General features: G+C 48.7%; 2 protein-coding genes across 3 annotated transcripts in view; one reads left to right on the top strand and one right to left on the bottom strand.

The window, feature by feature from the left end:
- Positions 1-127: 127 nt before the first annotated feature.
- C1H6orf120 (chromosome 1 C6orf120 homolog) lies at positions 128-3264 on the bottom strand. 2 transcript variants are annotated; one of them, XM_074896690.1, is made up of 2 exons: positions 3057-3264; positions 128-1337 (listed from the first exon to the last, which is right to left on the bottom strand). In XM_074896690.1, exon 2 carries the CDS (start codon positions 1291-1293, stop codon positions 739-741), a length of 555 nt encoding a protein of 184 aa, XP_074752791.1. In that variant the 5' UTR covers positions 1294-1337; positions 3057-3264; the 3' UTR covers positions 128-738. The 2 variants fall into 2 exon arrangements, with proteins under 2 accessions (XP_074752791.1, XP_074752790.1); XM_074896689.1 differs by lacking the exon at positions 3057-3264 and adding an exon at positions 2772-2872.
- A 9147-nt stretch (positions 3265-12411) lies between these two features.
- WDR27 (WD repeat domain 27) overlaps positions 12412-13208 on the top strand; it is a 122926-nt gene continuing 122129 nt past the window's right edge. The window contains exon 1 of the mRNA XM_074925102.1: positions 12412-12594. Within this exon, the coding sequence (XP_074781203.1) occupies positions 12412-12594 (183 nt within the window). The remainder of the gene's footprint in view (positions 12595-13208) is intronic.

Raw genomic sequence — 13208 nt, 5'->3', positions numbered from 1 at the left:
AAGTTCAAGATATTATATGCTGCATTGCTTTTAATGAGGAATGAAAATGTCATACTGACAAGTAACAACAGCTGAAGGTTTACTCTCCCTGCAGGGGCAGCAAAGGAGTAACATGCACTTGATTCAGGTCATGGATCTGCAGAGGTGATGAGTGACTGGACAGCCCTCTGCTTGACAGATGGTTGGCATAATGTAGAGCACAAGCAGTCAAAATATAGATCGTCTATCCCCTTAGGTGATTGATTGGTTTTTCCTTCCTTCACCCTAGGTTCCTCAACTCGAATACACTCCAAACCCATTGCTAATTAGTTTACTGGAGATACTTGCTCAGAAAAGAAGTAGATTTTATTTTTAAGTGTGCTCTAAATTGAGAGGGGGCACTGAAGTGCAGCAGTTTATTTCATTTTTTTTTTATAAAAAACAATAGAAAATACTGAATTGGAGGTGATTTTCCTAAGCACCTGTTTAAAGTAAATTTACCAAGATCCCAACTGTACATTCATTTTTAAGCCCTGTTCTCTGAAGAACACTGCAAATACTGTGCTCGCTGCTCATTTTACACATAGGGGAGGATTTACAATATAAAATTAAATATGGCTTTTTCCCCCACTTCCCTTCTGGTTTAGGAAAAGTAACCTGAATACTTCTTCAGGAAACATAACAAAGAGTATTAAATATTACAGCAAGTTATCCATGTTCAATTTCACAGGCTGAAGTGTTAGTCCAGTGTGTATTGATTTAAAAAAGAATTTCAAGTATTAATTTCAAGATTCCAATAAGTATAGTCCAGAAAACTGACTCCTCATCCTGAGATTCATCTTCTGCAGACTGTGAGTATTTCTGGTTTGCCTCCATCTCCTCGGGGTTGTAGGAAGCCTCGCCAAATGGGTACTGCACAACTGTTCGATCGTAGTATACTTTCATTTCAAACTCGCTCTCCAGGTGAGAGGGATGACCGTAAATCCCTATTCCCACCGGGCGGCGGAAGTGCGCGGGCACGTGGACGACATCTTGGCCGCAGGTTACAGACTGTAATTCGTACTCGTCAAAGCTGGGGTGAAGCGTCATATCAGATACATACAAGTCCGCATCACCTTTTAAACTCTGCATCTGAAGTACTATCTTTCCCTCGTGATTTAGTCTCAAATAGCTGTAGTTTCCTGCTCCAATCTGACCTTGAACAACATGAAGAAGAATCCATTCTTCGGGTACCTCCTCTTCCTCAAAGGTATTTACCACAAATAGTACTTGAGCTGCCACAAATATGACCAGGATTCTCCAACGTGCTGCCATGGTCTTAAGTTATATTCAGACTCTTCCTGTGTCCCATGCACTACCTTGTGAATACAAAACATAATTCAGATTTTAGTATATGCCATTCTTGGAAGGAATTGATTTTTTTTTTTTAATTTGGTAATTTTTATACATGCCCTCTAGTCCATGCAAAGTTAAGCAACTTCAATTAAGTACGTTCATTAACTTCTTTTTTAATAGTAACGAAGCCCATTGCTAAGATTATTCAGAGCTTTGGAGGATTAAAATGCCTTGATTTTCTTGAAGAAGTTAAACAGAAATTAATCAAGAGGGTGTTCTTTCATCCAGAACTGACACAGAGCCTTTAGTTTTGTCTATCTGCATGCATACCAGATTTGACAAATACCCTGAAGAGATAATAATTTTAGCCTCAGTTTAAAACAACACAGTTAAAAAAAGAAGGCTTTTGCCTGCCTGAAGCTTAACTTTGTATCAGATATTTAGAGCATCCTATTTGTTCTTCCCTCAACTTCAGAAGACAGTAAATGTGCACATCTGGATGAATGCATGAAGCAATATGCATTCTGACTTGCACTGGGAATGGATTCAGACATAAAACCAAATTATCTAGTGAGATAATACATTAATTTATGATTCTGCTGTGTGGCTTGTTTCTAGGTCTAAATTTTACATATTTTCCCGGAAAAAAAATGCGTTTACTCTCCTGAATATTTTCTCACCGTACAAATAAATGCTCAACTCTTTACAGCACTTGCTTACGAAACAGAAGGCTGAAGTTGCTGGGGCGAGGGGGAGAGGGAAAGGTCTGCTGCAAGATGAGGGCTCTTACACCCTTTCCCTCTTTGTCCCACGCTCCCAGTCAGGCAGCTTGAGCGTGCCGCAGCACTCAGTCGTTTCAACAGTTGCACTAAGTGTGTGCGTACAAAGAAGCCAGCTCCGAATCTTGCTGAAGGCTTCCAAAGCATACAGCTGACTGAATTTGACATGCACACCACGGTCAAGTAAAGGAGCCACGAGCGTACGCTTTCATGTTTTAGATGAAGATTTCCATCCCCTCAGTCCCGCCGTGAAGACACTACAATTACCTTAAACACGAAAGCTACCAGTAAGTTGTTTTGTACCCTGCCAGCATCAAAGCAAACTGCACTACTTCCACTGAGATGTCACTTAAACCTTAGAGGTTTTCCAGTTAAACAGTTCTATGGAAAAAAGGTACAAATCTTTCTGGAGTTCTAAGTTTTCTGCCCCAGAGGCCTCTATACTGCAGGGCCACAATTCTGCAAAGACAGCATAAAAGAAGGAAACACAACACTGGCAGAACCTGCCAGACTGACAAAACACCCTCAACAGCGACACAAAAACCCACAGTCTTCTGCCTTTTGTCTCCCTGTGTCAGGGACCTGACTCTCTGCCACTTTTACATAGAAGAGGTGATGAAATATGCGAGCGGAGGAGCAGGAAGAGCTCCACATCGGGGCAGAAAACAGTCAAGTTACCTGGGGACAAACGAAAACGTTCTGGCGCCGAAGAGCGCTGGGAGGGAGAGGCGACTTCAGGAGACCTCGGGCAGAGCCACGACCGCCTCAGCCGTGCCCGCCACTTCCCTCCCACCCTCCCTCCCCGCGGGCGGGACAGCCGCGGGAGGCAACGGCCGGCGCCGAGGGACGCGGAGCGACTCCGCCGCCCGCCCCGGGCCCCGCAGGCGGCGCGGCGGGCGGCTTCCCCGGCACGGCAGCGGTCCCGGCGTCACCCCGCCGGCTGAGGGCCGGGGCGCGGCTCACCTCCGACCTGCCACGGGGCTCCGGCGGCGGCGAGGCCACGGCCGAGGCGAGGCAGAGCTGCGGGATCCGCGGACGTGCGGCGGCGCAGCGCGTCCGGGCCGCCGCGGACAAGCCCCTCCCCAGGGCGGGCTGAGGCGGGTCCGGGCGGGCCCCGGGGCAGCGCGGCGGCCGCCCCCGAGGAGCCGGCAGAGCGCGGCGGGGCGCCGCGCCGCTCCCCCCGCACGCCCCGGGAGCCGCCCCGGCGGCGCCGCGCCCAGCCCGACCCAGCAGCGGCCGGGCGGGGCGGGGGGAGCCGGGAGGCCTCCGCGGCGCGCGCCTCCCACCGCCGTCAGCACCGAGCGCTCCCGCCGGCCCGGGGAGCGGCGCGGGCCGCCGGCCCCGCCCCCTGCTATCGCGAGAGCGGGCGGCGGGGCGGGGCCGTCGTCGCGGCAACGCGGAACAGCCCCCACACCGCGGCGGGCCCTGGGCCGGCCGCCGCCGCCTGTCCGCGGCCGCCCCCGGCAGGCCTTGGGCCTGCGCGTCCCCCGCCTGGGGCGTCGCTGGGGAGCCCTGGGCTGGGAGGGCCGGGCCGGGCCACCCGCCGCGGCGGGGGCGTTTGCGGTGCTTTCGGAGGGGGCCCGCTCCAGAGGACAGGCCTGCCCCCGGCCCGGCGAATGGCTGCGGCTCTGGCCCCCGCCCCGTGCTGGGGGGCTGTGGCGGAGTTCGGGGGTGTGTTATTAATAGCCAGAAGTGTGGGGCCCTTGCACCGCGTCAGCAGGCGCCCCTGCTCGCTCTGGGTGCGCTGGGAGGGCGGCGATCGCGGCCGTTGGGTGCGGTGGCCGTGCCCGCGGCAGCTGGCACTGGCGGGGTTCGTGCTCTGGCTTCGGGGCGCGCCTGGGGTGGGGCCCCCACGGGAAGGGCAGCGGCCCGTGGCGGATCCCGCTGGCTGCTTGTGAGGCTCAGGGTGGGTGGGAGCTTTGCCGGGGGCAGGCCACGCCGGCGCTGGCTCCCGTGTCCGGTCGGGGCACTTGGTCGCCCTGGTTTCGGCAACGGCTTCGGAGCACCGGACACTTGGAGGTCCCGTGAAGTAAGATTTGCTTAGTTGTAAATTCTGAGTGGAGGATGACACATTTGAGGAGGATGGTGAAACGCTGACTGAGTATGTAGATTTTTTTTCTACAACACGCTAAGCGTTTTTTCACAATGAAATCCTAAAATTGGAGGAATCTAATTTTATCTGCACTGAAATTGGATGTAATACGCTTACTGGAGGATAGGTTGCCCTTCAGCAATTAGTGACAGCTTATGTGGCTATCAGCCTAAATAACCTAAAATCACAGAACTGAAAAACACAGTGGGGAAAAAAAAAAAAAAAAAAAATCCCTTTTGAATACCCATTGATTTCAACACGGTTATGTTAACTTGACTGAGCTCTTTAAAATTGTAAGCAAGACCAAAGGATTGAAATTGAAAGAAAATCTGTAGGGAGTGTTATTGTGTGCAGAGAGATTCAAGAGAGTCTGTGTATGTACCCCAAGGGTCCTGTATTAACAGAACAAGCTATGTTCTGTGGTCAAAGCTCTCTAATTTCATAAAACCCATGTAACTTGTTCTGTTCATTCCTACCTCAAACAGGCTTCTGCATAAACTCACCAAATGTGGATTCTGTTGAGCTTTATTAAAATCAGTTTCAATCTTATAAACAGGCTTATCAACTGCATGAAACACATTATAAAAACTGATAAATGGCTTAAAGTTGTTCTTACAATGATTGAATATTGAGACCAATAGAAATATAATATTGGACACAAAAACATGATAAGGAACTGCTGTTTCCCTAAAATTCCCTAAAATTGTTGTTGTTTTTTTTTTTTTTTTCATGTGGCTGTCGGTTCCATTTGAAATGGATGGATACCCAAGCTGTGGGAACATGCTGGGGCCAAGGTCTTTTAGCATTGCGTTGCACAGAAACGGGACATCGCCATGAGGTGTGTTTCATGGGGCTGTGGTGTGGTGTAAATTTCTCACCATGCAATTATCTGTCACTGGTGTTCTCGTGCAACTGTCACCATGTCCCAACAGGGCAGAAATCTTGTCATGATACTGGATGACTGGTGTCTCAGCCACTGAGAAGAAAAGCAAAAAGCAGTGGGGGTCCACACCTGTCTGAACTGACAGGTCTCCATCAGATTGACTTTACTGGCTCAGGGTCCGTCTGCAGGAGTTAGTGTTCTAACTCCTGTTTGATCAATCAGGAAATCAGTCCAAGACCTCTGATACTTCCTTGGATTTCTACTAGTTCCCTAGTTGTTATGGGTGTTATGGTTGTTGAAAGTACTGTAGCTACAAACATTGAAAGACAAAAATAAACTACAGTAAAAATAATTGGGAAAAAATGTACTAAACTGCCTAGAAACAGTTACAGAAAAAGACACAACATGTTTCAGGACAAGTTTTTTACTCCTAGGGGTTGTTTGCTTGTCTGAACAGCCCCCTTTTTTCTGTATCAGCACTTATCTTTATTTACTGATGATTAAACTGTCATAACACATTCATGCCTTTAACACTCATGAAAACTGTCATCAGCATATTCCAATAAAATTTTTCTCTAGTATTCTCAGCCATGAGTCAGTTTAGAAAAGAAATACTGTCACTGAGTTATCTCTCTGCAGCTGGTGCTCAATACAGTGGCTTTACTGAAATTCACAAGGATACATTACGGAGAATTGGAACTGGTACTTTCTCCAGACAAAACTAACACAGGGAGATTGTTTGTCAATGGTAATATATATTAGATGCTCATATAGGGCAAAAATGCTTGTAGTGTTAATTACAGGGAGACACAGAAATATATTCCCGTAGAAAGTATCTGTTTGAAATACAGTTGAGGTAGATATTGAGTCCACAGATTGATCTGCATCAAAATGGTTTAAGTTGGTGTGGATCAAAAACTTGATCGTAGAATCATAAAACTTGGTTTGAAAGGGACCAGACTCCTCCAGTCCAAACTCCTGTTCAGAATAGGTCTAATTCAATCAGGTTGCTCAGGGCCATGTCTGTTTGGCTCTTGGACAACTCCAGGGATAGAGATCCACAGCCTCTCTTCAGAAACTTGTTATAATATTCAACCACTCCCATAGTACTAAAAAAAAATAAATAGAAAATCCTGACATCTAATTGGATTTTCATAGGTTTCAACTTATCATTGAGCTCCTCTGAGAAGTCTAGCTCCATCTTACCTGTATCCTCCCATTATGTAGTTGTAGGCAACAATAAGGTCTCAGCTGTCTCTTCTCCAGGCTGAAGAGGCCCGGTTCTCTCAGTCTCCCTTTACAACACCTTCTGCAGCCCCCTGACTATCTTGGTTATGTCACTATCCTTCTCGTACCAACAACCCCCAAACTGGATGCAGTCCTGCAGATTCTGTGTGTCGGTCTCAGACCAGCCAGGATTGGGGCAACGCACAGAATAATGACAAACTCATGCCAGTTTGTTGAAAGGGGGAGCATTGCCAAGAGAAAATGTGGCTGCACTGTGTGCCAGCTCCCAATTTATTACTACCTGTTTACATAGGTTTGTTTTCACTTCTACAACCTAGTGACCTTAAGGTTTTGCCTGTTTATTGCTTACGTGCTCACCACACTCTGCAGGCGGTGTTTTTTACTGCTGTTTTTCACACAACACAGTATTACGTAATGTTGCCTCAGTTATCCACAATCATTCTTCTACCCTCAAGGTCAGTTTACATTTTGCTAACCACCACATCTTAATTCCCACATCTTCCCCTTCTTTGTTTTATACCTTCGTTTCCATGGCAGTCATTGCACTCAGTTGCGGTTCGGCCTTCCACACTGTCGACAGGAAGCATCATATACGTCGCAGGATGGCAAATCCTGTAAAACATCTCAGGCCTGCTAAAACCCACATCCGTAGGTTCACACCCGCAGACCTAGGGTTGAGCCATGATAAACTTTCACCTAACTCTCTCATGATGTCATCATGCATTAATTTCTGAACCTCAATTAATTCATGCTGTAATGAATTATGTAGTTTGGTAACTTGTGGTTGCAGATTGCTTGTTTACTTGAGACAATTCAGAGTCATCCTCTTAAGGGTGCATAAAGTTGACTGGCAACTATAATTCTGTTCTGCTGATCAAGGATGCTAATTAAACTCAGACATCATAGTGAAAAGAGTAGGCTGATTCCACTACCAGTAATTAAAGTACTACAAAAATAAGCAGTAAGAAAAGTACAGAATAGTACACTTACATATTACTATGTATAATTAAACAAGGCAAATGCACCTAATCTTTACTACACAATGGGGTGCTAATATCCAGATCTGCAGATGCTGGGGAGCCCCGGTTGCAGTGAGGATTTGGAGTACCTTTCCCTGCAAGTGTGAAATCCTACGCAGTGCGTCCATCCGTAGGTGAGGCATCCAAAGTCGTAGCAAGCCGGTCCAGCCTTATATACCAAGAACAGAAAGCCAGAATAACTTGCAATTTTCTTTGATCAGAAACATCTGGTTTCATCCTCCTGTTGGATTCCACCCAAAGCCTGGCCAGGACTCGAGGGGGAAAACCAAGGGAGTTTCTAACAAGGTCAAACACTTGGGTTCTTAATCTTTAACACTGCTAAACAAAGAAAGTTGGATACATTCTCACAGCATTTCATCCTTATTACATTTTGTCTAAGCTACATCTTTCACTAGTGACTAGTAAGCCTAGATACTTCGTAATGATCAAATACTAATAATGCTAATGGTAATACAGATTTTACTAATTAACAAATACTAATAATGGAATAATGTTTAGTTATAATGTTCATCTAGAGGTCAACTTCTTTCAGGCCTATTATCCAGACTTTAGTACTACAAATTCAGATCTGTATCTCAAAGGAAAAATTACTGTAAGCTTATGGCTAGATGCATTTTCCGTAGATAGACAACTAAAATAGTGAGGATCTGTAATGATGATCTTATATTGACCAGTACTATTGCTTATTTGTGCCTCTTTTCCAGCCAGCAAAATATATGGATGAGTTCCACAGACAGTCTAAAATACAGGTGCTGTTGTGGCTGCAGCGGCACACATGCACCCCCTCCTCCTGTGGACATACACACATGGGGGCATCCGCATACAATGCTATATTGGCGACACTCAAACGATATGACTGATTCTCTGTGTCTCAAGGAGGAAGCCAAGCTCCTCCAGTCCACTGTGTGTCATTATTGGCTACTGGTACATCGGGATCCCACCGCTGCCACCATGTCTTCTGCTTTCTGTTGTAGTTGTTTTAGACTTCACCAAGTGATGGTTGCAGTCTCCGAGTTCCTAGGGGAACGTAGCCTGCGCGTCGATTCCTGCTTCATCAGTTGAGGGGTCTATGGCTTTGGGTTGGTGGGTTGCTCCTTCCAGCTCATGATATGGCTTGACTTTCCTTGCTGGTATCCACCAAGGACCTATGGGTGATAAAACACAAGCATGCCCCTGCCCCCATACCAGCAAATCTACTGGTCCTCTCCAGATCGGGTCTCCTTTGGGATCCTTATACAAGACCTGTGGTTTAATTATAGAGTCTGTTGTGGTGCTAAAATGACATTCTGCTGCTGTCAAGGCAAAACGATTTCTGTTTAAAAAAATGAGTATATAAAGCCATCGCCAGCTGATTATGTGGTGTGTCCAGAGAATTCCCCCTCCTTTGCTTTAAAATAAAAGCTTTTAGTGTAGCATGTGCACGTTCAACTATTGCCTGTCCTGTGGGGTTATGAGGAATACCTGTCTTATGCTGAATTCCCCATTGCTGCAAAAATAGTTGTAAATCTGCCACCTTCCATCTCTAAAATCCACCGTCATTCTCCAGGATGCGTTACTTTTCTTGACAGGCCATATCGGATTGGTCCAAGCTGTGGTGGTTAGCTTTAAAACTCCTACATCTAATAAATCTTTAATTGTCTGCCATATCTCTTCATGTTCTCCCAGAATTCTATATTGCTTCATTGTGACTCAGTTGCAGCTGGAATCTGCACAGGAGGCATTTTTACTCTACTGACTGTCACAGGTCTGATACTAATATAGGGTTTAACTCTAAGTTGATACTGACCATCAGAAAGATTTAAGGTTAGTCCTTTTAGAATGTCTGTACCTATTATATATTCAGGAATGGGGACAGTCATGACTGAATACAGTTGTCTTGGGAGGTTTCCTATTTTAATTTCTATTTGTGTTTGTACAGCTTCAATTTGTTTTCTTCCCAAACCTGTGATAATTTACGGGTTGTCCTTCAATTTTCCTGGGGTTCCCATATATTAAGGAAGCCTCTGCTCCAGTGTCAACCAGGGCATCCACAGTTTGTGGGGCCTGCTTGACATAGCTCTCGTCCTTTCTTTACCAGGGTAGCACACTGATCCACAAGAGGTTTATCCTGAGTGGAGTCCTGTAATGGCTCTAACAGGTCTTTTTGCGGACGGTACTTGAGAAAGCCAACCTTTAGCTGTGCATTCAGCTGGGGTGCTGAGGCTGTGTTCCAGCTCCCGGCAGAGCCCCCGGTTGGGCATCTCGGTGCCGGAGCCGCCTCTGGTGTTCGGGGGAGGTGGGGAAGGCGGGCGCACGGGCACGGTGCCAGGCTCAGCCGCAGGCGGTTGACCCGCGGGGGGGTGTGGAGGGGATGCAAGGACAAAGTGCCAACTCCGCACTGGCAGGTGGGGGGGCACAAATGCTGAGTACAGAGATCTACATACTCGGTTTTCCAGATGGAATACTGTGCCAGCGTTAATACCGTCTTTATAAATGCCAGCCAATCTCATGGAACCAATTGATACCCATGAGCAATCGCCTCCAATATACCTGTTGCAAATAAGCTTCAAAGTCCGTTCTCATTAATACTTTTATATAGTTCTTTAAAAAACTGGTATGGCAGGGACTCATGCTGCGCCTGCTGCTTAGATCTTAAAATTACCTGAAACGCCACAGGGTCCCCATTATTTATTCTCTCCCTAAAACATATTTCTAACCCAGACCCTTTTCCCTGAGTCTCTACCAGGAATGCCTCCAGTGGGGGAGGTGGAAAATCCGGAGGTACGGATTGTAATTTCTCATCTTTAACCTTTTCATCCCTGCTTGCTTCTGCCGGGGAGCAGTAGGAGTTAGTTCTTTCTCCTGTCGGAACAAGGTACCGACAGGTTCTGGTATGTTTTCTATCAGTGGTTGTAAAGCCATGTAAATCAATCGCCATGTAAGTAAGACAGAGGTCGGCAATGTACTCCCCAGGTCTTCATTAGTTTTAAACTCCTGTCCGACTTTCCACTATAATGCTAATTCAAAAGTTTCCTTGACCGGGAACCAGGTACAATACTTAAAGGTATAGTGCAGTAGCTCATGAAGTTTATCATCTGTTACTGAATATTGGGCAGCGTTCAATAGCTGCTTTAAAACTTGTATATATACGAGTTTTTATTTCTTAGAAAACCCCGGCCCCATGATTTAAGAGAAAAAGAGAAAAAAGAAAACAAACAAACAAAAAACCCCCTTACAATTTAAGCAAACGAGAACTGTATGTTAGCAGCTTCCCACAGTCAGGCACCACCGCCTGGCACCCACCGGATAATTTAAGGGAAAGAAACCAGCAGCTTCCCACAGTCGGGTACTGCCGTCTGGTATTCACCAGATACTTAAAGAAAAAACCTCTTCAGCTCTTTCGTATGCCGGCAGCTTTTCCAAAGCTGGGTGCTGCTGTCTGGTACTTACCAGCTAAATGAATATTGAAGTCCAGACGCCACTTTCCTACTTCGCACACAAGCACGCTGCGGTCGTCTTCAGTTTTCTGTAGGGGTCACACGGGGCACCACTTGTCGGTGTCGGACTAGCCGGGATCTGGGCAACGCCCAGAATAATGACAGATCTGGTCTTGCAAGTGCCAAATAGAGGGGAAGGATCACTCCTGGGGCTTGCTGGCTACTCTCTATTAGTAATACAGCCCAGGATGCAGTTGGCTGCCTCTGCTGCAAGGGCGCAGTGGTGGCTCATATTCAGCTTGTCCAGCAGGATCTCTGGATCCTCTTCTATGGAGCTGCTTCCCAGACAGCCATCCTCTAGCCTGTCCTTGCATGGGGTGACTGCCCGATGCAGGACTCTGCACTTACTCTTGCTAGACTCCACGAGATTCTCATCAGCTTGATTCTCCTGCTTGACAAATCCCTCTGACTGACAGTCCTGCCTGACACTGTGGTGAATGCCCCCAACTCCCCACCCCCACCCCCCACCCCCCCATTTGGCATCATCCATAAACTTGGTGAGAGCAAGAGGTTTGTTTCTCTTCTCAGTGATGCTGCTCCACATGCTGTCATGGACTGGTTCGTGCTGTGCCCACTGCATCATAGAACCACAGAATGGTTTGGGTTGGAAAGGACCTTTAACAATTATCTAGTCCAACCCCCCTGCCATGGGCAGGGACACCTTCCACTAGACCAGGTTGCTCAAAGCCCCGTCCAGCCTGGCCTGAACACTGCCAGGGAGGGGGCAGCCACAGCTTCTCTGGGCAACCTGTTCCAGTGCCTCAGCACTCTCGCAGTAAAGAATTCTTCCTTATGTCTAATCAACCCTCTTTCCGTTTAACACCATCGCTCTTTGTCCTGTCACTACATGCCCTGGTAAAACAAACTTTCTCCATCTTTCTTATAAGCCACCTTTATGTATTCAGACTGCTATAAGGTGTCCCCGGAGCCTTCTCTTCTACAGGCTGAACAAACCCAACTCTCTCAGCCGTTCCCAGTTGGAGAGGTGGCCCAGCCTGCTTATCATCCTCGTGGCCTCCTCTGGACCCGCTCCAACAGGTCCACGTGTGTCTTGTGCTGGTGTCCCCAGAGCCGGACGCAGTGCTCCAGGTGGGGTCACACGCCAGCGGAGCTGAGGGGGCGAATGCACCCGCTGGCCGCGCTGCTTTCTGTGCAGCCCCGGGTACGGCTGCGGGGAGCGAACGCCCCTCGCCGGCGCCGCCGTGTTTTGGCGGGACTGAGGACGGCCGCAAGCGGCTGCCGCCGATGGCTGCGGCCTGCGCCGCGCTGGGCGCCCCAGAGGCCGCGGCGGGGCCGCCGGGCTCGCGCTCGGCCGTTGCCCAGGCGCGGGGAGGGAGGCTCGTCCCGCTCGGGCACCCGCGGCGGCGGCTCTGCCCCGGTGACGGGCCGCCCGTTGGGCTCCGAGGCCGGGCTGTGGGGCCGGGCAGCGCGGCGGCCGGGCTGCCTCGTCCTGGGGGCGCGGGGCCGGGCGGCCCCCCCCCGGCTCCCCGCGTAAGGGTGCGCCGCGGCAGGCTGCCCGCGGTGGGGGCGCAGCCGGGCCCCTGTGCTGCTCCGCTGCGGGGCCGTTTTGAGCCGTAGGATGGAAAGTGGCGGAGACCGTCCTTCTGCTGGAGGAGGCGGCAGTGCTGACGTAGTCTGCGTAAAACACTTGTTTAAATCCAAAGTGTCGGAGTCTCTTGTTCAGCTGGCGTGGAGTCACCATCGCTGTGCTTTCCCTTTGGATCGCAATGAGCTGTGCATCTGGAACACAGAGGCTGCTCAGGTAAAACCAGAATACCTCTCTTCGTAGGCTGCTGTTTCAGAAGGAGACTGAAAAGGAGGATGGAAACAAAATATTTGAGGCTAGTGTAGGAGTGTCAAGTTTCACTTTAATGCTGGGAAGGTACTAGCATTTGTTATGAGCGTCGTTATGGTGATGAGAATAATATAAACCGTGGTGGTGGGTTGACGCTGTCTGGCAGCTAAACCACCACCCAGTCCTCCCACTCACCCGGTGAGGTGGGGGCGGGAATCGGACCGGCAAAAGTGAGAAGTCACAGATCAAGATAAAGGTAGTTTAACAAGCGAAGGTAAGACAGAAGGAGAAGTGATACAAAGGCAGCTGCTCACCACCTGCTACAAGCAGACCAAGCCCCATACAGGCTTTCAGCAATGGCCACCTTAGAAGACAACCCTCCCGGCCCCCACCCTCTTCATCCTATACCCCAGCTTTATTGCTGATCACAGCATCGTATGGTAGGGGATATCCCTTTGCCACTTCGGGTCAGCTGTTCTGGCTGTGTCCCCTCCCAGCTTCTTGTGCACTCCCAGCCTAGTTGCTGGAGTTGGGAGCGCTGAGACAGTGTTGGGAAAAGGAGAAAGTCTTGATGCTCTGCA

The sequence above is a fragment of the Athene noctua genome, chromosome 1 (assembly GCF_965140245.1).
Source record: "Athene noctua chromosome 1, bAthNoc1.hap1.1, whole genome shotgun sequence".
Lineage (NCBI taxonomy): Eukaryota > Metazoa > Chordata > Aves > Strigiformes > Strigidae > Athene > Athene noctua.
Note: the sequence above shows the minus strand (reverse complement) of the source record. Positions and strands in the feature narration are given on the sequence as shown.